Source organism: Heterodontus francisci, chromosome 9, assembly GCF_036365525.1.
Source record: "Heterodontus francisci isolate sHetFra1 chromosome 9, sHetFra1.hap1, whole genome shotgun sequence".
Classification (NCBI taxonomy): Eukaryota; Metazoa; Chordata; class Chondrichthyes; order Heterodontiformes; family Heterodontidae; genus Heterodontus; species Heterodontus francisci.
In genome coordinates this window covers 4269617-4293288 of record NC_090379.1, presented here as the reverse complement: position 1 = coordinate 4293288, position 23672 = coordinate 4269617, and the positions used below count along the sequence as shown (strand labels likewise).

At 45.3% G+C, this 23672-nt stretch overlaps 1 protein-coding gene across 11 annotated transcripts in view; it reads left to right on the top strand.

Moving 5' to 3' along the window:
• ttll5 (tubulin tyrosine ligase-like family, member 5) overlaps positions 1–23672 on the top strand; it is a 432290-nt gene that overhangs the window by 192860 nt on the left and 215758 nt on the right. For all 11 annotated transcript variants that reach the window (XR_010975642.1, XM_068038454.1, XM_068038450.1 and 8 more), the window contains 7 exons: positions 4308–4340; positions 6776–6939; positions 8129–8447; positions 8580–8700; positions 9610–9756; positions 14027–14121; positions 18424–18557. Coding sequence is in view for 10 of the 11 variants with exons in the window: in XM_068038454.1 (XP_067894555.1) it covers positions 4308–4340; positions 6776–6939; positions 8129–8447; positions 8580–8700; positions 9610–9756; positions 14027–14121; positions 18424–18557 (1013 nt within the window). In the remaining variant the exon portion in view is untranslated. The remainder of the gene's footprint in view (positions 1–4307; positions 4341–6775; positions 6940–8128; positions 8448–8579; positions 8701–9609; positions 9757–14026; positions 14122–18423; positions 18558–23672) is intronic.

Here is a 23672-nt window from a genome sequence, read left to right as displayed (position 1 = left end):
TAGGTCTCCTCCTCTCCTGAAGACGCTGACTCTCACTGGGGTACAGGTCCCCTCCTCTCCTGAAGATGCTGACTCTCACTGGGGTACAGGTCACCTCCTCTCCTGAAGACGCTGACTCTCACTGGGGTACAGGTCCCCTCCTCTCCTGAAGATGCTGACTCTCACTGGGGTACGGGTTCCCTCCTCTCCTGAAGGTGCTGACTCTCACTGGGGTACGGGTTCCCTCCTCTCCTGAAGGTGCTGACTCTCACTGGGGTACAGGTCACCAATTTTACAGGGTGATTTGGATTTTATCAGTGGTGCTCGGGGATCACAGGGCTTCGGAGCCCCGCCTGGTGAAACAAAGCAGCAGTGCCACAGGGCAGGGCAAGGTAGCGGATAAGTCCTGGTTCTCTAACGAAGCCATCAGGAGAGCCAGCATGCGGTGTCAAGAGGGTGCTACACAAAGGTCACCGGCCATAGGTCAGCAGTAGTGGGGGGGGGGGGGAAGGTGCCAGGAGATTGGGGCCATGTGGCCAGGGTCCCATAGGGGCAGTGGCACTTGCCCCATGGAGAGGATTCGTGGACAGGTTTGGGGGGAAAGGGAGTGTTCTGTCTGGTAGAAGGCCTATGATTCTGAGAGAGGCCACCTGCCATCGGCTTCATTTACCCAGGCCCCATGTCTGCGTTGAGAAGGAGGGGCAGCTCAGAGAGAGGGTGGTTCAGGCACCAGCAGGGGCACATCACCAACCTCATGACCAGGAAGAGAGCCAGCCTCGGGGTGGGCACAGCACAGAAGGGTGTAGTGGGGGCATGCCAAAAGCCACGTGTGTGCAGAAGAGCCTGTGCCCAGGAGAGAGTTGACTGCCCGAGACTGAACTTTTTCCAAATGTCCAAGCGGCAGTATCAGCGAAGAGTGCGGCAGTGTCAGCGAAGAGTGTGGCTGTTCTGGGAGGCTGTCACTGATCTCTGCACCATGCTGGAGGACAAACCAAGACCCAAAACCAGTGGTCTTGAGGATCACCGTGACTCTCAATGTCTACGCTTCCAGGACACCTGTCAACTAGAGTGACCATCGAGCAGGCCATTGCTGTCTTAAAGATGCAAGTCAGGTGCCTTGATTGATCTGGTGGAGCCCTTCCATATATGCCCCAGCAAGGGTCTCGCTGATCGTGCACTACACAACCTAACCCTGCAGAAGAGGGAGGCATTGAATAATGAGGACATCATTGATCGAGATACCTCCTCTGAAGATGAGGATATGGAGGAGCCAGTTGACCAAACAATAAGGACCATAAGCAACCTCTATGAAATTTAGGCAAAGGAGGCTCGGGACACCCTAACACATAGCTGTTTCCTGTGATCCTTTTGCCCTTTCAGAAACATTTCAATTAAACCTTACCTGTAATTAGCCCTGCTGCCGCCTCTTTTATCTGGCACTCCATCACCCAGGGCCAATGTGCACAGCAAACAGTGGCAAGTCTGAGGATCTGAATGGACATGCCTTAGTCCACCACTCCAGGGAAGAAAGGTATAGATGTGATCTCACAGGGCACCAAGAATTAGAATGAGAAGCAGCAAGATTGAGTGAAAGATTTACTAAGATGCACATCAAAAAGGAAGCTCAACATCTAGATATTTAAATCACCTGTGAACCCCCCCCCCCCCCCCCACCTAAGTGCAGCTAGGTGCTCTTAACTTAGGGGGAGGCAGTGCAATATTGATAATATCACTGGACTAGTAATTTAGAGCCCAGGCTAATGCTTTGGGGACATGCATTCGAATCCCACCACGTAAGATGGTGAAATTTGAATTCAATTAATAAAATCTGAAATTAAAAAAAAAGCTAGTCTAATGGTGGCCATTTTCGATTGTTGTAAAAACCCATCTGTTTCACTAATATCCATTAGGGAAGAAAATCTGCTGTCCTTACCTAGTCTGGCCTACATGTGACTCCAGACCCACAGCAATGTGGTTGACCCTTAATGCCCTCTGAAATGGCCTAGCAAGCCACTCAGTTCAAGGGCAGTTAGGGATGGGCAATAAATGGAAGGCCTCGGCATGCTGAGGGGCTGTTGCACAGGTGCAGGACCCTCCCCAGTTGTCATGGCTTTTTGGGGCCGAGTGGCTGAAGAGCTGCTGTCCACTCCAGGAGCACCCTGAGAGGAGTCTCCAGAAGCGGAAGGCAGCTGCACCTCCTCGCTTGTGAGGCACACTCGTACTTCCCTGCTTACCTGAGAAGGACGAGGACCCAGTGGAGAAACCTGGCGCCTTGTCCCCCTCTCATCTTGTCACTGCTGCATTGAGCTCATGGTCAAGGTGATGGCATGCAAGTCTGTGCGCATGTCTGGCATCCACTGAGTGGTCTGCTGTATCTGGCTCTCTGAGTGGAGGAAGCCAAGTGCGCAGAGACACGGCAGCCCTCATTGCCTGGTGAATTCCTCCATTGTCTGCTCGTGGATGCACATTGCCTCTGGAAGCTCCGCCAGATGTTCCATTACCTCCTGCTGCAGCTTTAGCAGTTGCCATTTCACGGCCGACTCCAGAGGTATGTCATCAGCCTGGGGCTCAGCATGGCCTGGCTTCCCACAGTCCTCCGACTGTCAGTGGCCTCGGCTGTCACTGCCTCCGTCAGCTGCTCGAGTGCATCGTGATGTGCTCGCCAGCTTGTGATCCTGAATATAACTGTGAGCGCATACCCACTGACGCGATATTATCTGTGCTGGTGGAGGTTGCAGGGGAGTGATATGACACTGCACCATCTAAGGATCCCTCCTTCTCCTCAGAGGTAGCTGGCTGGCTGGCGCCTAGTCTCTCGATGTGTTCTGGCCTCAGCCTGACCCTGACCTGCACGAGAGAATATAAGCATGTAATGGTTCGGGGCTTCCCATTTCATCATCCCAGCCATGCTTGTTGTGGAGCTCCAAGTGTCCAAAGTTGCTCACATGGGTACTATGCCTTCTGTGTGCCAGATGCACCCTTACTCGTTAACTCACCCTCTTGAGTTGGCAACCCCCCCCATCTCGTGATCAGCGTTTGTGCGGCTACCCTGATGGCCTGCCACCTCCCAAGGCAGCCACTTCCATGGGGGTGAGGACGTGGAGGTATGGGACTCCTTTGCTGGTCTTCGTCCTCTCTTTAATGTTGTGTGCCATCTTTTCCTGGAAGCACAAAAGGGAGACTTGTTTTGCACACACAGGCAAGCACAATGCGCATACTGGTGGGGGCCCAGGGATACCACCTGTGTATGGCCGCCATTGAAGGACCTTGTGGGGGTCAACACAGACAGATGAGCACCTCTCACTGAGACGCAGCCGTACCTCTGACAGGATATGCTGCAGCCTGACCCTCTTGACACCAATGGGGTGGTCGCTCCCTAGGCACCAAGCCAGTCGTCTTGCGCTATCACGTACAATCCCCAAAGAGTAAAGTGGTATGGAGTACTCACCTTGGAGGACCAAATGAGCTAATTGACGCACTTGTGACACTGGATCCAGGTTCTGCTGGTGTCCCCATGGCTGCTGACATCCTCTGCAAACTCCATCCCGGCTTGCTTGGTCATTCGTATGTTCGTATGAATAGGAAAACCCAAGGCAACAGGAACAGGAAGGAGACTTTTGTACAGGCAGCAACGAATGCAGGGCTGGCAGACTTTTAAAAATAGGGGAGATAGTGGTGTAGTGGTAATGTCACTGAACTGGTAATCCAGTGGCCCAGCCTAAAGCCCTGGGGACACAGGTTCAAATTCCACCAAAGCAGCTGGTGGAATTCAAAGTCAATAATTAAAAATCTGGAACTGAAAGCTGGTCTCAGTCATGGCACCATGACTGTCATCGATTTTCGTGAAAACCCATCTGGTTCGCTAATGTCCTTTATTGAAGGAAATCTGTCCTTCCCTGGTCTGACCAACATGTGACTCCGACCCAATGTGGTTGACTCTTAACTGTCCTCTGAAACAGCAAGTCACTCAGTTGTCAAGGGCAATGCGGGATGGGCAACAAATGCTGGCCTTACCAGTGACGCCCACATCCCATGAAAGAATAAAAAAAAGCCCTTTAAATATGGTGCCAGCACCTGCTGCGTCATCAGCTGACAGCGACCTCACAGCCTACGTTGCTGCTTTGGGCCTTGGATTGGACAGCCCCCGCGCCGCGCGCTACTTAATTGGCCAGCCGCCTAACTCAAAAACAGAAAGAACACCTACCTCCAGTGTCGCCACTGTGATCCGTGATAAAATTCAACCCATTGTATCAGTTTGTTTTGGCTTCGGATTTTGGCTGTTACCTCCGTAGTTCTCTGAGTTGATTTGATGCCACTTCTGTTTTCAGGATGAGGAAACCTGTTACTTCAGCAAGATCTCGGTGAGTGTTCACTTGTGCCTGTATGAGTTAGATAGTAATTGGGTTAGTATCGTAAAATGTGGCAAGGCACTTCGGTTAAATTGCTAAACTTGCAGAGGGCAGCCACCCACTCTCATGTATCTATTTTTTGATTTTGAATGATAATTTTCTCTCTCATTAGCTTCCCTGCACCATTCACTGAACGTCAAGGCAGGTATCAAACACTCCCAGGTCAGATAAAAGATGAGTCAGATATGGGATAGAACTTACTCTTACACCATCAATCAGACATGTCCATGTAAGATGCAAAAAATGTCAAATAAAAACAAAGCGCTGGAAATACTCAGCAGATCTGGCAGCATCTGTGGAGAGAGAAACAGAGTTAACGTTTCATCAGAACACGATGAAAGGTCACAGACCTGAAACATTAACTCTGTTTCTCTCTCCACAGATGCTCCCAGATCTGCTGAGTATTTCCAGCACTTTCTGTTTTTATTTCAGATTTCCAGCATCTGCAGTATTTTGCTTTTATGCAAAGAATGTCAATAGTGTCGTAATAGTTTTAAGTAATGGTACTTGAATAATATAGGGTTGCAACCCAGTAATGTCAGATGAATAGTCCTGTAATACTTTCAGATTAGTACTGTAATAGTGTGATAGTCGTGGGAGTCAGTTGCCAGCGTTCGCCAGAGCTGGCGGGCAGCCATAAATGCGGGGCTAAAGTGTGGCGAGTCGAAGAGACTTAGCAGTTGGCAGGAAAAAAGACAGAAGCGCAAGGGGAGAGCCAACTGTGTAACAGCCCCGACAAACAAATTTTTCTGCAGCACCTGTGGAAGAGCCTGTCACTCTAGAATTGGCCTTTATAGCCACTCCAGGCGCTGCTCCACACACCACTGACCACCTCCAGGCGCTTACCCATTGTCTCTCGAGATAAGGAGGCCAAAGAAAAAGTGTGATTGCTGTATTTATACTGGGTTCATCGTTCTGCAATTATGTGGGGTTAGTACTGTTATAATTTACAGATAAAGAATGTAAGGTCAATAGGACTGCAGTAATGTGGAGTTAACAGTACTGTAATTTCAGGTTAATTGTACGACAGTAATGAGGAACTAATATTGTAGCAATATGATCGTGCTGTAATAGTGTGTTGCTATTGTAAAGCAAGATTAATATTGTAATAATGGCAGGTTACTGATAATATAAGATCATATTGGTGCTACAATAATGTCTGGTTTATAGCACTGTTGCACTCTGGTTCATGCTGTAATAATATTTGGTTAATAGCTCTGTATTACTTTGGTGTTAGTGCTGTACTAATGATGATTCTGCCCTTTGAATAGCTTTGTTATTGTAGCATTAACCTCACTGTATGAGCTGAGAACTATGAAAAGTTGTTTGGCACAAGAGCTGGATGTTCCCTATTACTGCAGACAGTCTGAGGGTCAGTGTGGAAGTGAGCAGAAAGGCATGGCACTATGCTTAATGGGAAATATAGCCAAGTTAGAAATAGTAGCTTTGCTGAGCTTTGATTTTAAGTGGCAGAAACCACAATGAGATAGTTAAAAGTAAAAGCTGGAAGTGTGAGATTGTGAAGATTAGCTGACACCGGTAATTGCAAAGACATCTGTTCTTTATGGCCTGATTGTATGACTCCCTGTGGGTTGGAACAAATGGACTCATGTGAATCAAATGATGTCCATCCCTGTGTGAGTGATAAGGAGTGTGAGGCCCCTCTTATCTTCGTGAACTGCCACTACTTGATGTAGCTGCAGACTGCACGAAACACTCAGGAATGTACACCTAATAGAGATAGCAGAATGCGCCGCAATTACTTGTCACAAGGTAGAGACAGACTCATGATCCATGTAGGGAGTGAGACCAGCATGGTTATTGATGATTCCTATGCTCTTGCTAATTAGCTTGCTTGTCCGCTTTCTTTTATCTTGCTGGTACAAAACAATATTTTATTAGTAACAAGTATGTATTGAGAATGGAGTGTATTGTAACCTCAGTAACAGATGTACTGCATGTCACCACGTGGGTGAAGTCGAATTGTACCACACTGATTGGTTAAACAAGGAGGTGTAGCATGAATCTTAATGTATAAACAGTAGTACCTGTATCACAAACTTTACTTACTCTGGGGGGGACCAGACAGACTCTGGTGGAGTCAGTGCCGCTGTTCTCAGAGTAAGTCCGCTGGCGACTGCGCAAATAAAGTAATTGATTTTACCTACACATCCGACTCGGTATATTTACTGAACCAGACTGAAGGCAAAAAGAACTCAGATTAACATCAGCGCAGATGTTTATTGTCACCGAGTAGTTTAATTTGTTATATTAAAATAGTGCAGAATTTTCGTCCTCAAAGTAAAATGGTTCCTTTTATCATTACTTTGTGTTTTTTTAGAATGAATGTTGCTGCATTATTCTTTTCCCACTTCATTCTCTCTCAGCAATGGTGTGACGCAGAACAGTCACTCACTCTTCAGATTGGAGATTCTCCATGTCGAAGTTCAGAAACACGTTCAACAGTATGAGAGGAAACTTCTGTCACTGGAAGCAAGGAGAAGGAAACAGAATCAAGCCGCCTCGCAAACAGCGAGGGGAAAAAGCACAGGTCAGTTAACTTTGACGAATTTATATCAAACCTCATTAAGCCTTCCAGAAATATTCCAACAACTTTTTATGTGCAACTGTATCCCAGTGAGAGTCAGCACCTTCAGGAGAGGAGGGGACCTGTAGCCCAGTAAGAGCCAGCATCTTCAGGAGAGGAGGGGACCTGTAGCCCAGTAAGAGCCAGCATCTTCAGGAGAGGAGGGGACCCGTACCCCAGTGAGAGTCAGCACCTTCAGGAGAGGAGGGAACCCATACCCCAGTGAGAGTCAGCACCTTCAGGAGAGGAGGGGACCCGTACCCCAGTGAGAGTCAGCACCTTCAGGAGAGGAAGGGACCTGTACCCCAGTGAGAGTCAGCACCTTCAGGAGAGGAGGGGACCCGTACCCCAGTGAGAGTCAGCACCTTCAGGAGAGGAGGGAACCCATACCCCAGTGAGAGTCAGCACCTTCAGGAGAGGAGGGGACCCGTACCCCAGTGAGAGTCAGCACCTTCAGGAGAGGAAGGGACCTGTACCCCAGTGAGAGTCAGCACCTTCAGGAGAGGAGGGGACCTGTACCCCATTGAGAGTCAGCACCTTCAGGAGAGGAGGGGACCTGTACCCCAGTGAGAGTCAGCACCTTCAGGAGAGGAGGGGACCTGTACCCCATTGAGAGTCAGCACCTTCAGGAGAGGAGGGGACCTGTACCCCAGTGAGAGTCAGCACCTTCAGGAGAGGAGGGGACCTGTACCCCGTTGAGAGTCAGCACCTTCAGGAGAGGAGGGGACCTGTACCCCAGTGAGAGTCAGCACCTTCAGGAGAGGAGGGGACCCGTACCCCAGTGAGAGTCAGCACCTTCAGGAGAGGAGGGGACCTGTACCCCATTGAGAGTCAGCACCTTCAGGAGAGGAGGGGACCTGTACCCCAGTGAGAGTCAGCACCTTCAGGAGAGGAGGGGACCCGTACCCCAGTGAGAGTCAGCACCTTCAGGAGAGGAGGGGACCCGTACCCCAGTGAGAGTCAGCACCTTCAGGAGAGGAGGGGACCTGTACCCCAGTGAGAGTCAGCACCTTCAGGAGAGATGGGGACAAATGGGAAAGAAAAAATTTGAAATGCAAAGAAAATAAAAAGCACACACACATCAGAATAATTTATTTCTGTTGAGTCTTGCCTTCAATTTCACAACTGTAACTTCGACTCTTTACCATTTCAGGATTCTCACAGAAAGTCCCAGTTGCTTCATTGGGTGGTGCAGAGTGTGAGGAAGGGGAGGAGGAACCAGAGGATGTGGAGGAAATGTCAGAAGATGAAGCAGAAACTGCTCTACCCACTTGCATTGGCCAAGCCCTGGCTAAGGCACCAATGACAGAACGATTGACAGCGAACAGAGAGGGGCTGCAGAAAGCCCTAGAACTCACCAAGCGAGAGGTTGTTGGCAAACGGGCACTCAGTCAGGGGCAAGCATGGATCCAAAGCAAAGAGCAACCAAAGGTTAACCTTCTGGAGATGTTACAGCAAGGAGGCAATCTGAGGTTGGTACTAAATACTCGTGCATTTCCAATAGTCAGTTAACCCTGCACACAGTTCACAGGGTGTTAAATATTAATGTCATTGCTGGTGTTCCTAAAGTTAGTAATGTGTTCCTCTTCGATCTGTTTCCACAGTAAAGTGCAGGCGCGCTTGGCCTTCTCTGCTTATCTGCACCGTGTGCAGCTCCGCCTGCTGATGGAGTGTCCTGGCCAGAGTGAAACCACCATGGCTACTGGCGAGGAGGATGAGCAAATGGTAAACACGTTGTGACTGGTTAGAGATTTGAGTTAAGAGTTAGCACAGAAACTGGCTATGTGCATTGCTGAGCAGAAAAAGAAACTTAAATATTAGTTGCCACATAACTTTTGAGATTTGGATTTACATGAATGATCATACAGAGAACTTCGGTGTGCTCCCTGCATTTATTTGTGACCTAGAGGTTATCTAGAGAATGAGATGTTTGGGAGTGATTACGTACTCAGCTTGGGCTGCTTGAAGTGTGCATAAGGCAGCATCATATAGAGAGATTCGGGGGAGTAAAGTATCAAGTGGTTTATGAACACCTTCTGAACCTGTTGATTTTCTTACTGTTCCGATAATCTCAGTCTGTGCAGCTTTAGTAATTGCTGATTTTAAAAATAAAATTGCCACCCTTCAGTTTCCCCCTTCTCTTCTGACTCCTGCTGGGGTACAACTCCTCACCTCATAACTTGTCCAACTGTCCACTTTTCCTGTCTGCATATAGGAGGGAAGCGAGATGTGTTTCCAATGAACAACAGCTCCAATGTCTCCAAAGCAACCCAAAGGTATTAGAGAGAAGATTATAGATGAAATTAGATCTTCAAGCTAATGATCACACTGTTATGTTGTACTGCTGCGGTTGCTGTGATTGTTTTTCATTCAAGAACAGCAACAGTTTTGTTGGTTCCAATTTTTTTCTGATGGTGTACTGGGAAATCACTAAATATTTTGGGGAAGAGTGTGCAGGGAACATCCAATCCTGATCCCAGGATGCTTAGTGATTTAGGGGTAGGAATCGAAGAGTGGTGATATTGGCATTGAGGCTTCTTTCATTGGAGGTTAAAGATAGCCAGTAATGTGTTTCCCAGAAGGTGATTGGGCCCTGAATACAAGTGGAAAATCCATTGTGTCTTTCTCCAATAGGAGCTGGTGATCAGGTTCTTGAAGCGAGCAGCTAGTAATCTCCAGCAGTCGGTGACGATGACGCTGCCCAGCCGTCGGCTTCCTGTCTCCGAGCGTCGACACATCCTGGCACAGCAGCTGGGGGTCTTCATCCGCTGCTACAGTAAGGTAAAGGAAGTGCGGGCACAAACTTATAGTTTGAGTCAGTCTTGAGATCAGGAAGCATTTCTTCACACAAAGGGCAGTGCAACGCAGCCTCCTCCATCCCGATGTCCCTCTGCACTCTGCCGTTTTGGCCTCTGAGCATCCCCAATTTTAATCGCTGCACCATTGGCGGCCGTGCCTTCAGCTGTCTCGGCACTAAGGTCTGGGACTCCCTTCCTAAACTAGTTGACATTTCTACCCCTCTTTCCTCCTTTCACGATGTTCCTTAAACTCTACCTCTTTGACCAAACCTTTGGTCATCTATCCTAATATCTCCTCATGTGACTTGGTGTCAGATTTTGTTTGACAATTCAGTGAAATGCTCTGGGATGTTTTACTGAATCAAAGGTACTATATAAATGCAAGTTATTGTTGTAGTGGAAATCTAGATCTCTCTTCCCCAAAAGGCTTTGGATGCTGGGGGTCAATTAGAGCTACCAAGACTGAGATTGATGGATTCTTCTTGGGTGAGGGTATCAAGGGATATGGAGCAAAGTCAGGTAAATTGAGATGAAGTACAGATCAACCATATTCTAACTGAATGGCAGAACAGGCTCAAGGGGCTGAATGGCCTTATTAAATTGGCAAGTGACACTCTATAAGGATTTATATAAAATTGGAAATTACTTGCCAACTAAGCAACATATACAGTACACTGCAGAATTCTCCTGGCATTGTTCTTGTAGAAGGTATTATGCCCAGCACTAAATGAATGCATAATGACCCCAAGAACCTGCTGGAATCCATTCAGGACCTCATGGGTCCCAGGGTCTATTGACACCTTCTGATCAAAGGTGTGCACAGCATTCTGGTGAGGTCTGACCAGTGTATTCCAATCTCTGGACAGTTGTCAGTGGGCCATGATGAATTGCATAGAAAATACTCCTTATTCAGCTCAAATTGGGAATCCCAGGCAGAGAGCCACACAAGTGCTAGTGCAGGAAATGGAAAAATGTCACACTTGTGCAGTTTGGGGCACTCTTCTAAGGCACATTCCTAGAAAATAATAAAGCTTGCTTTGCTGAGAGTCTGACCCGTGAGACTGACAGAACAAAGTGAAAATTGTTCCATGTCCCGGTGCTCATATCTCTTCCCTGGATGAGTACAAAATTTACAAAATAAAGGTGTCACTAATATTTCAAAAAAACTTCCAAGTAGCATGATTCACTCTTGTATGCACTCTTTCTCTCTCTCTTACTATTTTTCTTTCTGTTTCTATCTCTTTGTCTCTCTTTTTCTCTTTCTATTTATCATTTATTCGTTCTTTCGTTCTTTCCTTTTCTCTGAGACAAGCTGTAGTAGAGCTGAGGGAGTAACTTCTTGCTCCAAAATAAAAACCGCAAGTGCTGGAAATACTCAGGTCTGGCAGCATCTGTGGAGAGAGAAGCAGAGTTAACGTTTCAGGTCAGTGGTCTTTCATCAGAACTGGCAAAGGTTTGAAACGTAATAGGTTTTAAGCAAGTAAAGTGGGGGTGGAGGGGAAGAGACAAAAGGAAAGTGTGTGATTGGACAGAGGGCTGGAAAGGTTAACTGACAAGGAGGTCATGGGGCAAAGGCAAGGGTTGTTTTCCTTAGAGCAGAGAAGGCTGGGGGGAGAACCTGATTGAGGTATACAAAGTTATGAGGGGCATAGATAGGGTAGATAGGAAGAAACTTTTTCCCTTAGCGGAGGTGTCAATAACCAGGGGCATAGATTTAAGGTAAGGGACAGGAGGTTTAGAGGGGATTTGAGGAAAAAAATTTTCACCCAGAGGATGGTTGGAATGTGGAACACACTGCCTGGAGGGGTGGTAGAGGCAGGAACTCTCACAACATTTTAGAAGTATTTAGATGAGCACTTGAAACGCCATAGCCTGCAAGGCTACGGGCCAAGTGCTGGAAAATGGGATTAGAATAGATAGGTGCTAGATGGCCGGCACAGACATGATGGGCCAAAGTGCCTGTTTCTGTGCTGTATAACTCTGTGACTCTATGAGAATGTGCTAATGGTGTGATGAAAGACAAAGCATTAAGGCAGAGTGTTAATGACAGAATAATGAACAGCCCTAGTCTAAAGCACAAACATGAAAAAACCAGCAGGTAGGCACATGGTAAAAAAAATGAAACAAAATAAAATAAAATAAAAATAAAAAAGGGCCAGTCATGCTGTGAAATTATTGAACTCAATGTTCAGTTTAGTAGGCTGTAGTGTGCCTAATCGGTAAATGAGATGCTGTTCCTCGAGCTTGCGTTGATGTTCCCTGGAACACTGCAGCAGGCCCAGGACAAAGATGTGGGCATGAGAGCAGGGGGGGGGGGTGTTGAAATGACAAGCAACCGGAAGCTTGGGGTTCTGCTTGCGAACTGAGCGGAGGTGTTCCGCAAAGCGGCCACCCAATCTGCATTTGGTCTCCCCAATCTTGAGGAGACCGCATTTTGAGCAGCGAATACAGTATACTAAACTGAAAGAAGTACAGGTAAATCGCTGCTTCACCTGAAAGGAGTGTTTGGGGCCTTGGATAGTGAGGAGAGAGGAGGTAAAAGGGCAGGTATTACACCTCCTGTGATTGCTTGGAAAGGTGCCATGGGAAGGGGACGAGGTGTCGGGGGTAATGGAAGAGTGGACCAGGGTGTTGGGGAGGGACCGATCTCTTCGGAATGCTGACAGGGGAGGTGAAGGGAAGATGCATTTGGTGGTGGCACCACGCTGGAGGTGGCGGAAATGGGGAAGGATGATCCTTTGGATGTGGAGGCTGGTGGTGGAAAGTGAGGACAAGGGGAACCCTGTTGCGATTCTGGGAGGGAGGGGAAGGGGGTGATGGCAGAAGTGATTGAGGGCTCTGTCAACCACAGTGGTGGGGGGGGGGAATCCTCGGTTGAGGAAAACGGAAGACTGTTGTGGAAGTTTGCATCATCAGTGCAGATGGAAAATTGGAGACGGAAAAATTGGGAGAATGGAATGGAATCCTTACAGGAAGCAGGAAGTGAGGAAGTGAATTCGAGGTAGCTGTGGGAGTCGGTGGGCATATAATGAATACAACTTCTTTCTCTGCCGGTTCTAGTTAATGAAGGATAGTCAGACTTACCTGCCTTATCATGTCTTTCAGACACATCTCAATTGCAATAATGGCCTTAAAAGACAGTGGCAATTGTTATATCATAGAGTCATAAACAGGGCAGAAGGAGACCATTCGGCCCATCGAGTCCATACCTGCTTTCTACGGAGCTATGCAGTCAGTGCCACTCCCCTGCTCGATCCCCGTAGCCCTGAAAGTCTATTTCTCTCAGGTGGCCATCCAACTTCCTCTTGAAGTCATTGATCATCTCTGCTTCCACCACCTTTGTGGGCAGTGAGTTCCTGGTCATTACCACGCGCTGCATAAAAAAGTGCTTCCTCATATTCGCCCTGCATCTTTTGCCCAAAACTTTCAATCTGTGTCCCCTAGTCTTTGTACTATTAGTTAATGGGAACAGTTTTCTAACTTCTTTAAGCCTGTCATAATCGTGTACACTGCTATTAAATCTCCCCTCAATCTCCTTTGTTCTAAGGGGAACAAAGACAGCTTTTTCAACCTAACCTTGAATCTAAAATTCTCCATCCCTGAAACCATTCTGGTAAATCTCCTCTGTAACCACCCAAGGACCCTCACATCCTTCCTAAAGTGTGGTGACCAGACGTGGACGCAATACTCCAGTTGGGGCCTAACCAGAGCTTCATAAAAGTTCAGCGTAGCTTCCCTGCTTTTGTACTAAATGCCTCTATTTATGAAGCCCAAGATCCCATATGCATTACAAACCACTCTCTCAATATGTCCTGCAACTTCATTTATGTGGGTGAATGTAGCAACCATTGTGCAACAGCAAATTCTCAAACAGCAGTGAGGTGAATGCCAGTTAATCTGTTTTTGGAGACGTTGCTGGAGAGAGGAGCATTGGTCAGGACACCAGGAGAACCCAGTTCATCAATAACAGGATGTTTGACAAGCAGACAGGGTTAATGTCCCACCTATCAGCCAGTACCTCTGAATGCAGCATTCTTGGTCAGCACTACACTGGAAGTGTCAACCCAGATTAAATGCTTAAATTCTGGAGTGGGTCTTGAACACACAACACTCTGTGGATGAAATGGTGTGAATAGGGGAAAACAATATGCTGAAAGAAGAGGGATTTTAGATTGTTCTCAAAAGTAAGTTGCAAAGTGGATCAGTGATGCTGCTGAGAACCTGTCATACCAATTTTTGAATTTTAAACACAGGAAACAGATCGAATGATTAAGAGAAGTCAGATGGATCTGAAGCCAGAGACCTGCATCCAACAGGAAGAATTCCAAGTATTTGTCAGAAAAGCCAGGTGAGCGGAATGGAAAATGCATTACACTGATGCGGATAATGGGGATTTGGAAACGATTGCAGTCTACTGATTCACAGGCTGCTCAGCATGTTGTGAGGGTGATGTCATTCACCACTATCGTGCCGAGCCCAACGTGAGGTAATTCCTGAAATTCAGTTCTGAGAAGTTTCTTTTACTTTTTGGAGGGATTATTTTGGAACAGGTTGTGGAATGAAATGTATTATTAGCGTTCTGAGACAAAGACTGATGGATGAATGTCTCTGCCTATAATCTGTTTGCCTACTTTTTGAGCTGAGCTTGAGCCAACCTCAACAAAGGTCGAGGGCAAAAAGGGCTTTTTGACTTATCAACTTTGTCTTCAAGCACTTCCACTCACCCAGCCCTCCCGTTTGCCCGGCCCTACCTCCCAGAGGTTGAAGAGCACAGAAAACACATTGTCGTCATTGTCACTCAAAACAGAAAAGCTAATAAACATCTGCCCACACCAGTTCCTTCAGGAGACTATCCTCTCCTCCTTTGAACTCCTTGTTTTTGTGTTGTGGGTTGGATAATAGCTAGTCTGAAGGAATTTGAGTGCAGATTGGTGGGAGAGGTGTTTCAGGGGTGGAAGGCAACACCTGCAGATCCTTTGTGAGGAAGAGGATGTCAGAGAGGTTGGTGGCTATAGAGGGGTTGGAGTCAGTGTGGGCCTTTTAAGGAGCTGAGTAATCATAGTCATTTACAGCATAGAAGGAGGCCATTTGGCCCATCGAGTCCATGCCAGCTCTCCACAGAGCAATTCAGTCAGTTCCACTCCCCCACTCGATATCCGTAGCCTGCAAGTTTATTTCCTTTTGAAATGATTGATTGGCTCTGCTTCTACCACTTTCATAGGCAGTGAGCTCCAGGTCATTACCACCTACTGTGTAAAAAAAGTTCTTCCTCACATTCCCCCTGCATCTCTTGCCGAAAACCTTCTATCTGTGTCCCCTAGTCCTTGTACAATTAGTTAATGAGAACAGTTTTTCCTTGTCTAACTTCTCTAAGCCTGTCATAATCTAGTACACTTCTGTCAAATCTCCCCTTAATCTTCTTCACTCAGGAAGAAAAACCCCAGCTTTTCCAACCTAACCTTGTAACTAAAATCCCCCATCCCTGGAACCATTCTGGTATATCTCCTCTGCACCCTCTCAAAGACCCTCACATCCTTCCTGAAGTGTGGTGACCAGAACTGGATGCTATACTCTAGTTGGGGCCTAACCAGAGCTTTATAAAGGCTCAGCATAATATCCCTGCTTTTGTACTCAATGCCTCCATTTATGAATCACAGAATTGTTACAATGCAGAAGGAGGCCATTCGGCCCATCGTGTCCGCACCGGCTCTCTGAAAGAGTAATTCACTCAGTTCCATTCCCCCGCCTTCTCCCTGTAACGCTACACATTCTTCCTTTTCATGTAAGTGTCTAATTCCCTTTTGAATTCTCAGGCAATGCATTCCTGACCTTAACCACTCACTGTGTGAAAAAGATTTTCCTCATGTCACTTTTGCTTTTCTTACCAAATACTTTAAATCTGTTCCCTCTCTTTCTCGATCCTTTCACGAGTGGGAACAGTTTCTCTCTACTCTGTCCGGACCCCTCATGATTTTGAATATGTCTATCAAATCACCTCTCTGCCTCCTCTTCAAGGAAAACAGTGATAACTTCTCCAATCTGTCTTCATAACGGAAATTCCTCATCCCTGGAACCATTCTTGTGAATCTTTTCTGTACTCCCTCCAATGCCTTCATGTCTTTCCTAAAGTGCGGCGCCCAGAACTGGATGCAATTCTCCAGCTGAGGCCAAACTAGTGTCTTATACAAGTTCAACATAACCTCCTTGCTCTTGTACTCTATGCCCCTATTAATAAAGCCCAGGATACTGTATGCTTTATTAACCACTCTCTCAACCTGTCCTGCCACCTTCAATGACTTATGTACATATACACCCAGGTCCCTCTGCTCCTGCACCCCCTTTTAGAATTGTACCCTTTACTTTATATTGTCTCTCAATGTTCTTCCTACCAAAATGAATCACTTCACATTTTTCTGCCTTGAACTTCATCTGCCACCTGTCTGCCCATTCCACCAACTTGTCTATGTCCTTTTGGAGTTCTACACTATCCTCCTCACAGTTCACAATGCTTCCAAGTTTCTTATCTTTGAAATTGTGCCCTGTACACTAAGGTCTAGGTGATTAATACAGAGCAGAAAAAGTAAGGGTCCCAACACTGACCCCTGGGGAACTCCACTACAAACCTTCCTTCAACCCAAAAAACATCCATTAACCACTACTCTTTGTTTACTGTCACTCAGCCAATTCCGTATCCATGTTGCTGTCGTCCCTTTTATTCCATGAGCTGCAAATCTATTGTGTATCACTGTATCAACCGCCTTTTAAAATTCCATGTACACCACATAAGCAGCATTGCCCTCATCAACCCTCTCAGTTACCTCCTCAAAAAACTCCAGAAAGTTAGTTAAACATGATTTTCCCTTAAGAAATCCATGTTGGCCTTCCTTAATTAACTTTCATTTGTCCATGAAGCCCAAGATCCCATATGCTTTACTAACCACTCTCTCAATATGTCCTGCCACCTTCAAAGATCGATGCACATGATCCCTTAGATCCCTCTTCCTGCACACACTTCAGAACTGCACCATTAAGTCTGTGTTGCCTCACCCTATCCCTTCTGCCAAAATGCATCATCCCATGTTTGTCCATTTTAAATTCCATCTGCCACTTTTCTGCCCATTCTGCTAGCCTATCTATGTCCTCTTGCAGGCAGTTTGTATTATCCTCATTGTTTGTCACACCTCCACGTTTGGTATTGTTGGCAAATTTTGAAATACTACTCTGTATTCCAAGATCCATAGAACCATAAAAAATTATGGCACAGAAAGAGGCCATTCAGCCCACTGTGCCTGTTTTTACGACCAGGTGAGAAAGGAGTCTAGGGGTTCTGTCTCAGCCTTTTCCTGGTTTGGCCGTAACAGGGTTTAATTTTTAAAGCACTGTGTTTTTAGCTTCCCCCTCAGTGAATCCTTGTTCACTGCTCTCCAATTGTAATGGCAATGAAATCAACCAGATAGTTTTCTTAGATTTAAACAAGAAATGTGTAAGTTTATTAACCTTAAAACTCTAATTCGGTTAAAACTACTAAAAATCCGTGATGCGACCACACTAGCATGCATACGCGATAAACACACATGCAGATAGAGACAGAAAAGGAGAAAGAATCAAGGGGAAAAGTTTGAAGCAATAAGAACATAAGAAATAGGAGCAGGAATAGGCTATTCAGCCCCTCAAGCCTGCCCTGCACCGAACAGAACAGAGTGCTCTCACCGCCGCTGCCACCGCTTCTGGTGTCGGGCCTCGCTCTCAACTCCTTTTATACTCCGGTTCCTCTCACCGCCGCCATTTCTGGTGTCGGGCCTTGCTCTCCGCTCCTTTTATACCTCAGCTCCTTTCACTGCCGCCTCTTCTGGTTCATTTACTGTCTTTTTAGTTCAATGTAAAGTCTTTGATTGTAGTTAAATCTTGCCATCTCATTGGGGCCCCATGCGCACTTTCAAACTTGTTTCGATGGTTTTCTGTCTTGCATGAGAGGGAGAGGTGCTCTCTCTTCAAGTTCAGTTGCAGTCTCTTTTCAAACTGTGCTGTGAACACAATTCAAACCAAACCTTGGCCAGCAGGCCAGTCATGTGATTAGCTCCTTTTTTTTGGAACAACCTGCCTGCTGAGGTTTTGTGGATTCTTTCAAGGTTAATAGGCATCCTCAGTAGGGGGCTGGAATGCCGACTTTCACACATTCAATGTCTTTCGATCAAAATCCATTTGGTTAATTGAATCAGGGAGCAGTTCCATTGTCTTCTCCTGGCAACTGTCTCCCAGAATGCAAATAAGCAGTATGTTTTCAGCCACTGCTGTGGTCTCTTTAAACAAGTCATCTTTTCAGTCCAGCAGCAGTTTAAAATTAATGTTCCTTATGACGAAATTAATATGCCTCATTCTTGGCAGGTGTGGTTTTCCTCACACTGTTTTGAGAGAGGATGTAGGTGTATAATCAGGAGCTGAGTTGAAAGAGGGTCAAGGAAGCAGAGGTGGGAGTTGGCGTGGCGATAAGGGGAGACATGTCTTCTTTCCAGATTCCGATTGACTTTCTGGATTTTTGCAGCATTTTCTATTTTTATTTCGGATTTCCAGCATAGCTGAGTTTTCACTTTTTGCCTGTGTCACGTGTTTAATAAACACATCGCATGTAATTGTTAAATATGATTTTCAGTGAAAACGATCTGGAGGAACTGCTCACAATCTACACACACAAGAACAAATCAGCCAGTGTCTTCCTGGGGACCCAAACCAGGAATGGGAACCAGAGCATCAGTACACAGCAAGTCATTGCTAAATCCACACAAGGTGGGTATTTACAGCTGAAAAGTAAGAAAAATGTAACGTTCTTTAGCAGGCTCTTCACTCACCTCTTGTCTACAAAACCTTACTTCCTGTTGTCATGTTTTTGCTGCACTGTCAACTTTTTCCTTTATAAATTTCTTGAAACCCATTTATAATGAGAATTGCTTATGTAAACTGGTCATGTTGTAATTATAGCCTGCCCTGCAGAGCAACTCCGATGCTTCAACCATCTCTTTGATTCCCACGTTGCCATAAGTTTTGCTATTTAGCACAAGAAAAAAGAAATAGTTGCATTTATGTAGCACTTTTCACAACCTCATGTGGTCCCAAAGTGCTTTACAGCCAAATAAGTACTTCTGAAGTGTAATCACTGTTTAAATGTAGGAAATACAGCCAACTTGTGCACAATAGAATCCCACAAACAACAAGTAGATAATCTGTTTTTAGGTGTTGATTGAGGGATAAATATTGGCCTAAAATACTGGGTGAGCTCTACTGCTGTTCAAAATAGCATATTGAGATCCTTATTGTCCACCTGAGAGGGCAGACGGGGCTTTGTTTGAATGTCTCAAACGACGGGTACCTCCTGCAGCGCGCTCTCAGTACTGCACTGGGCGTATAAGCCTGGATTAACGGCTCAAATTTCTGGAGCAGGACTTTAAACCCACAACCTTTGAGAATTACTCACTGAGCCATGGCTGACACAATCTATATCTTATTCAAAAAACTTAGAGCTGTGCACATTTCATGTCTGCAAAACCTTACTTTTCATTTCATGACGCTTTTGAGTTTTTAAAAGTTTGTTCATGAGGTGGGGGTGGCGTGACAAGACCAGCATTTGTTGCTTATCCCTAATTGCTCATAGGGTAGTGGTGAGCCGCATTCTTGAACCACTAGAGTCCGTGTGGTGTAGGTACACCACAGTGCTGTTAGGGAGGGAGTTCCAGAATTTAGACCCAGCAATTTGAAAGAATGGTGATATATTTGCAAGTCAGGATGGTGTGTGACTTGGAGGGGAACTTGGAGATGGTGATGTCCCCATCCATCTGCTGCCCTTGTTCTTTTAAGTGGTAGAGGTTGCGGGTTTGAAAACTGCTGTCGAAGGAGCTTTGACGAGTTTCTGCCGTGCATCTTGTGGGTGGTACACACTGCAGCAGTAGTGAAGGGTGTGAATGTTTAAGGTGATGGATGGGGTGCTAATCAAGCGGGCTGCTTTGTCTCGGATGGTACCGAGCTTCTGGAGTGTTGTATTTAGTGTTGTGTCCACTTTCTTTCACTTGGAAGGATTTCTGATGTCTGCATTTATTATCTGGTAATTACCAATGCAAATTCATCCTGTAACTGCACAATTTAACCACCGGGAGCCTTCTGCCCACAAATTGCTCAAAATGGTTTCTGAAAATTTTTCATCTGAAAATTTTTGATTTATCATTTTGTTTTTTCAGTAACTGAAATTTCTGATGCCCCAAATAAATTAACCAAAGCAAAAATTCACAAAAATATTTAGTTCACCATAAACATCATTATATTTGTAAATTGAATTGCCCTTTGTGTCTGCATTAAGTTTTGACTTGACAACCTCAACCTCTCCTAAAGACTGAGTTTCTTTCATTGTTTGTCATCCTGGTATCAACCAACAGTGATAAACAATTGTTTTAGTGTTAAATATTGTCATAAAAGTAACCAAAAATCACAAAAACAAAGAAAAATAATGTTTGTGGACAGCAAGTGCACATAACGTGAGATCTTTTAGTTAAATATAAATATATACAGAGTGATATACACATTGTATACAACACATTCTGTGCAAGAAAACTCTTATCTAGTAACATGATGTGTATTGGAGTGTTGCACCTCAATAATAATTGGTGTATTCGGCAATATGATTGTGTTGAGTCCTGCGAAATTATTACCGTACCTTATTTCCGTAGAACTTAACTCTTTCTGTTGCATTGTACTCCTGATCTAGTTTTATAGGAACTTGGAACATGTGAAGGCTATTCAACCCCTCAAGCCTGTTCTGTCATTCAGTTAGATCATAGCTGATCTGCATCTTAACTCCATCTACCCATTTTGGTTCTGTATCCCTTAATACCCGTACCAAGCAAAAACCTATCAATCTCAGTTATGAAATTTTCAAATAACCCCCAGAATCCACAGTTTTTCAGGGAGAAAGTTCCAGTTTTTCACTACCATTGGTGTGAAGACATCTTCCTGACAACACCACTAAATGGCCTAGCTCTAATTTTACAGTTATGCCCCCTTGTTCTGAACTGCAACCTAAAGCCCCCCCTCCCAACCAGAGGAAATAATTTTTCTCTGTCTACCCTATTGAATCCTTTATCTTAAATGCCTCAATTAGATCACCACTTAATGTTATATACTCATGATATGCAAGCCTTGTCTGTGCAGCATGTCCTCATAGTTTAACACTTTTAGCCCTTGTATCATTCTTCACGAGTGTCACAAATCAGTCACCATCTCCGAAACATGAAGCATAACTACAGGTATGGAGGTCATGACATAGGAACATAGGAAATAGGAGCAGGAGTAGGCCATCTGGCCCCTAGAGCCTGCTCTGGCATTCACTAGATCATGGCTGATCTTCTACCACAATGCCATTTTCCTGCACTATCCCTTGATATATTTAATATCTAGCAATCTAGCAATCTCTAACTTGAATATTCTCAATGACTGAGCCTCCACAGCCCTCTGGGGTAAAGAATTCCAAATTTCACCACCATCTGACTGAAGAAATTCCTCCTCATCTCAGTCCTAAATGGCCTATCTCTTATTCTGAGATTGTGACCCTGGTTCTAGACCCTCACTAGCCTGGTGTTAGGACCGAAGTGGGAGGTGTACACTGTCTTTTCTAGTTCCACTTCTCCACAGGTCACAACATATATTTAATATATAGTTACCGATACGGTCAATCATAGACTCGACTCTTTATCCCAGAATAAAATGCACCAACCAGGTTTCTTTAATAAACAACAAAATTATCAGTTTATTATAAAACAAGACATAACCAGTAACAAAGAAAGCATTAACAAACAAAGTGAAATATGAAAGTTCCATTTTTAAATAACCCCCCTACACACACACACACACACACACACACACACACACACACACACACACACACACACACACACACACACACACACACACACACACACACACACACACAACGGTTAGCCGAAAAAAGAGATTTTCTCTTTAGAGCCCTGTTATAAAAAAAGACAAAAAAGAATACTTTTGCCAAATACTTGATAATTCTTGAAGAAAAAAGTGAAGATATGGGAAAATGTCAGTTGTCCCTTTTTGGTTTGGTGTCCCAAATACACATCGACAGCTGTAACTGGGATCTTTCTAGAACAGTTCTTTTCAGATGACGTTAAAGATCAGTTTGACAGGCTTTCCAGGAGGTTTCTGGCAGGCTTTTCAGGAGAAATGCAGCATCAGTTTCTCTATTCCCTACACTTGATTCTCAGGAAGTTCTCAAAGAGATGGAAGAGGGTGAGCTGATGGTGGCTGCTCTCTTGGCTGGTTTTCTCCAACTGCCTTCAAAACAGTTTACACCCCAATACACTGTCCAAAGGGAAACCAAAAACAACATCTCAAGAGTCAAGCCTCCTGACCCCTATAAATCCTGACCTGTCACTTCTCTGTAAACATCTCCCCCAAGCCAAAAAAACCCCTGCTGGGTATTAATCTGAAGATTAATTACTTCCAGTAATTGTTGTTTTCAAACAGGACCTCCGTGTCGTTTCGATGACCCCATTGAAAAAAAATCCATGGAATCTTTTTCAGTTTTCCCAAATAAAGCAATGTCCATAATTCTAAAATACATGAATCCTCAAAAAAAAATTAACACGGGAAAAATCCTTCCTGCATTTACCCTGTCAAGCCCTGTAAGAATTTTGTAAGTTTCAATAAGATCATCTCTCATTCTTCTAAACTCCAGAGAATACAGTCCCAACCTCTTCAATCTCTCCTCATAGGACAATCCTGCCATCCCAGGGATCAGTCTGGTAAACCTTATTACACTCCCTCTTTGACAAGTATGTCCTTCCTTGGGTAAGGAGACCAAAACTGTACGCAGTACTCCAGTTGCTGTCTCACCAAGGCTGGTGCTGACAGGTGCCGAAAATGATAGTAGAGCTCGAATGGGAAGGACAAGCAGTTTACCGGGTGACTGCGCTACCGAACATACTGGGTGAGAGTGGTACCGATCTTACTGGATAAGAGCGATACCAAACGTACTGGGTGAGTGCGCTACTGAGCTTACCGGGTGAGAGCGGTACCGAACATGCCAGGTGAGAGCGGTACCGAACATACCGGGTGAGAGCGGTACCGAACATACCGGGTAAGAGCGGTACCGAACATACCAGGTGAGAGCGGTACCAAACGTACTGGGTGAGTGCGCTACCGAGCTTACCGGGTGAGAGCGGTACCGAGGTTACCAGGTGAAAGCGGTACGGAACATACCGGGTAAGAGCGGTACGGAACATACCGGGTAAGAGCGGTACCGAACATACCGGGTAAGAGCGGTACCAAACGTACTGGGTGAGTGCGCTACCGAGCTTACCGGGTGAAAGCGGTATCGAGCTTATCGGGTGTGCATATAAAGGGCCCGTATTGTAGGATGCAGTCCAGCTTGAATAAAGTACGAGGGAAAGTGAGATAAATCAAGAAGTATTAATTAGGTGACTAGTTTTAAAAGCCTATTATTGTAGGAAAAGGAAGTCTGAGGGACGTGTCAATGAGTCTTGATTTGACTATTGTTACAAAGGTTTTAGTTTTGAACTAAAATCTTGGACTTCTTTGTATTTAAAAGACATAGAAAAATGGATTTTCAGTGGACTTGGACACCTCCAAATAATTGGAGTTTCTGCCATGTTTTGAAAGGAAGTTTATAAAAAAGATGAACTTTATGGGTGCTTTGAAAGGAAGTTGAACTTGTACAAGGATAGGAAAGCAAGCAATTTCAGGGAAACCACAGGGGTTTGGCCTTCCTCAGAGCAGTTTTTTTGAATGACAAGAGACACTGTGTCTGGACATGTGACCATGCTCAGGAAGGTTTTTTTTCACTTTGGACCCTTTAAAAAGCCAGTG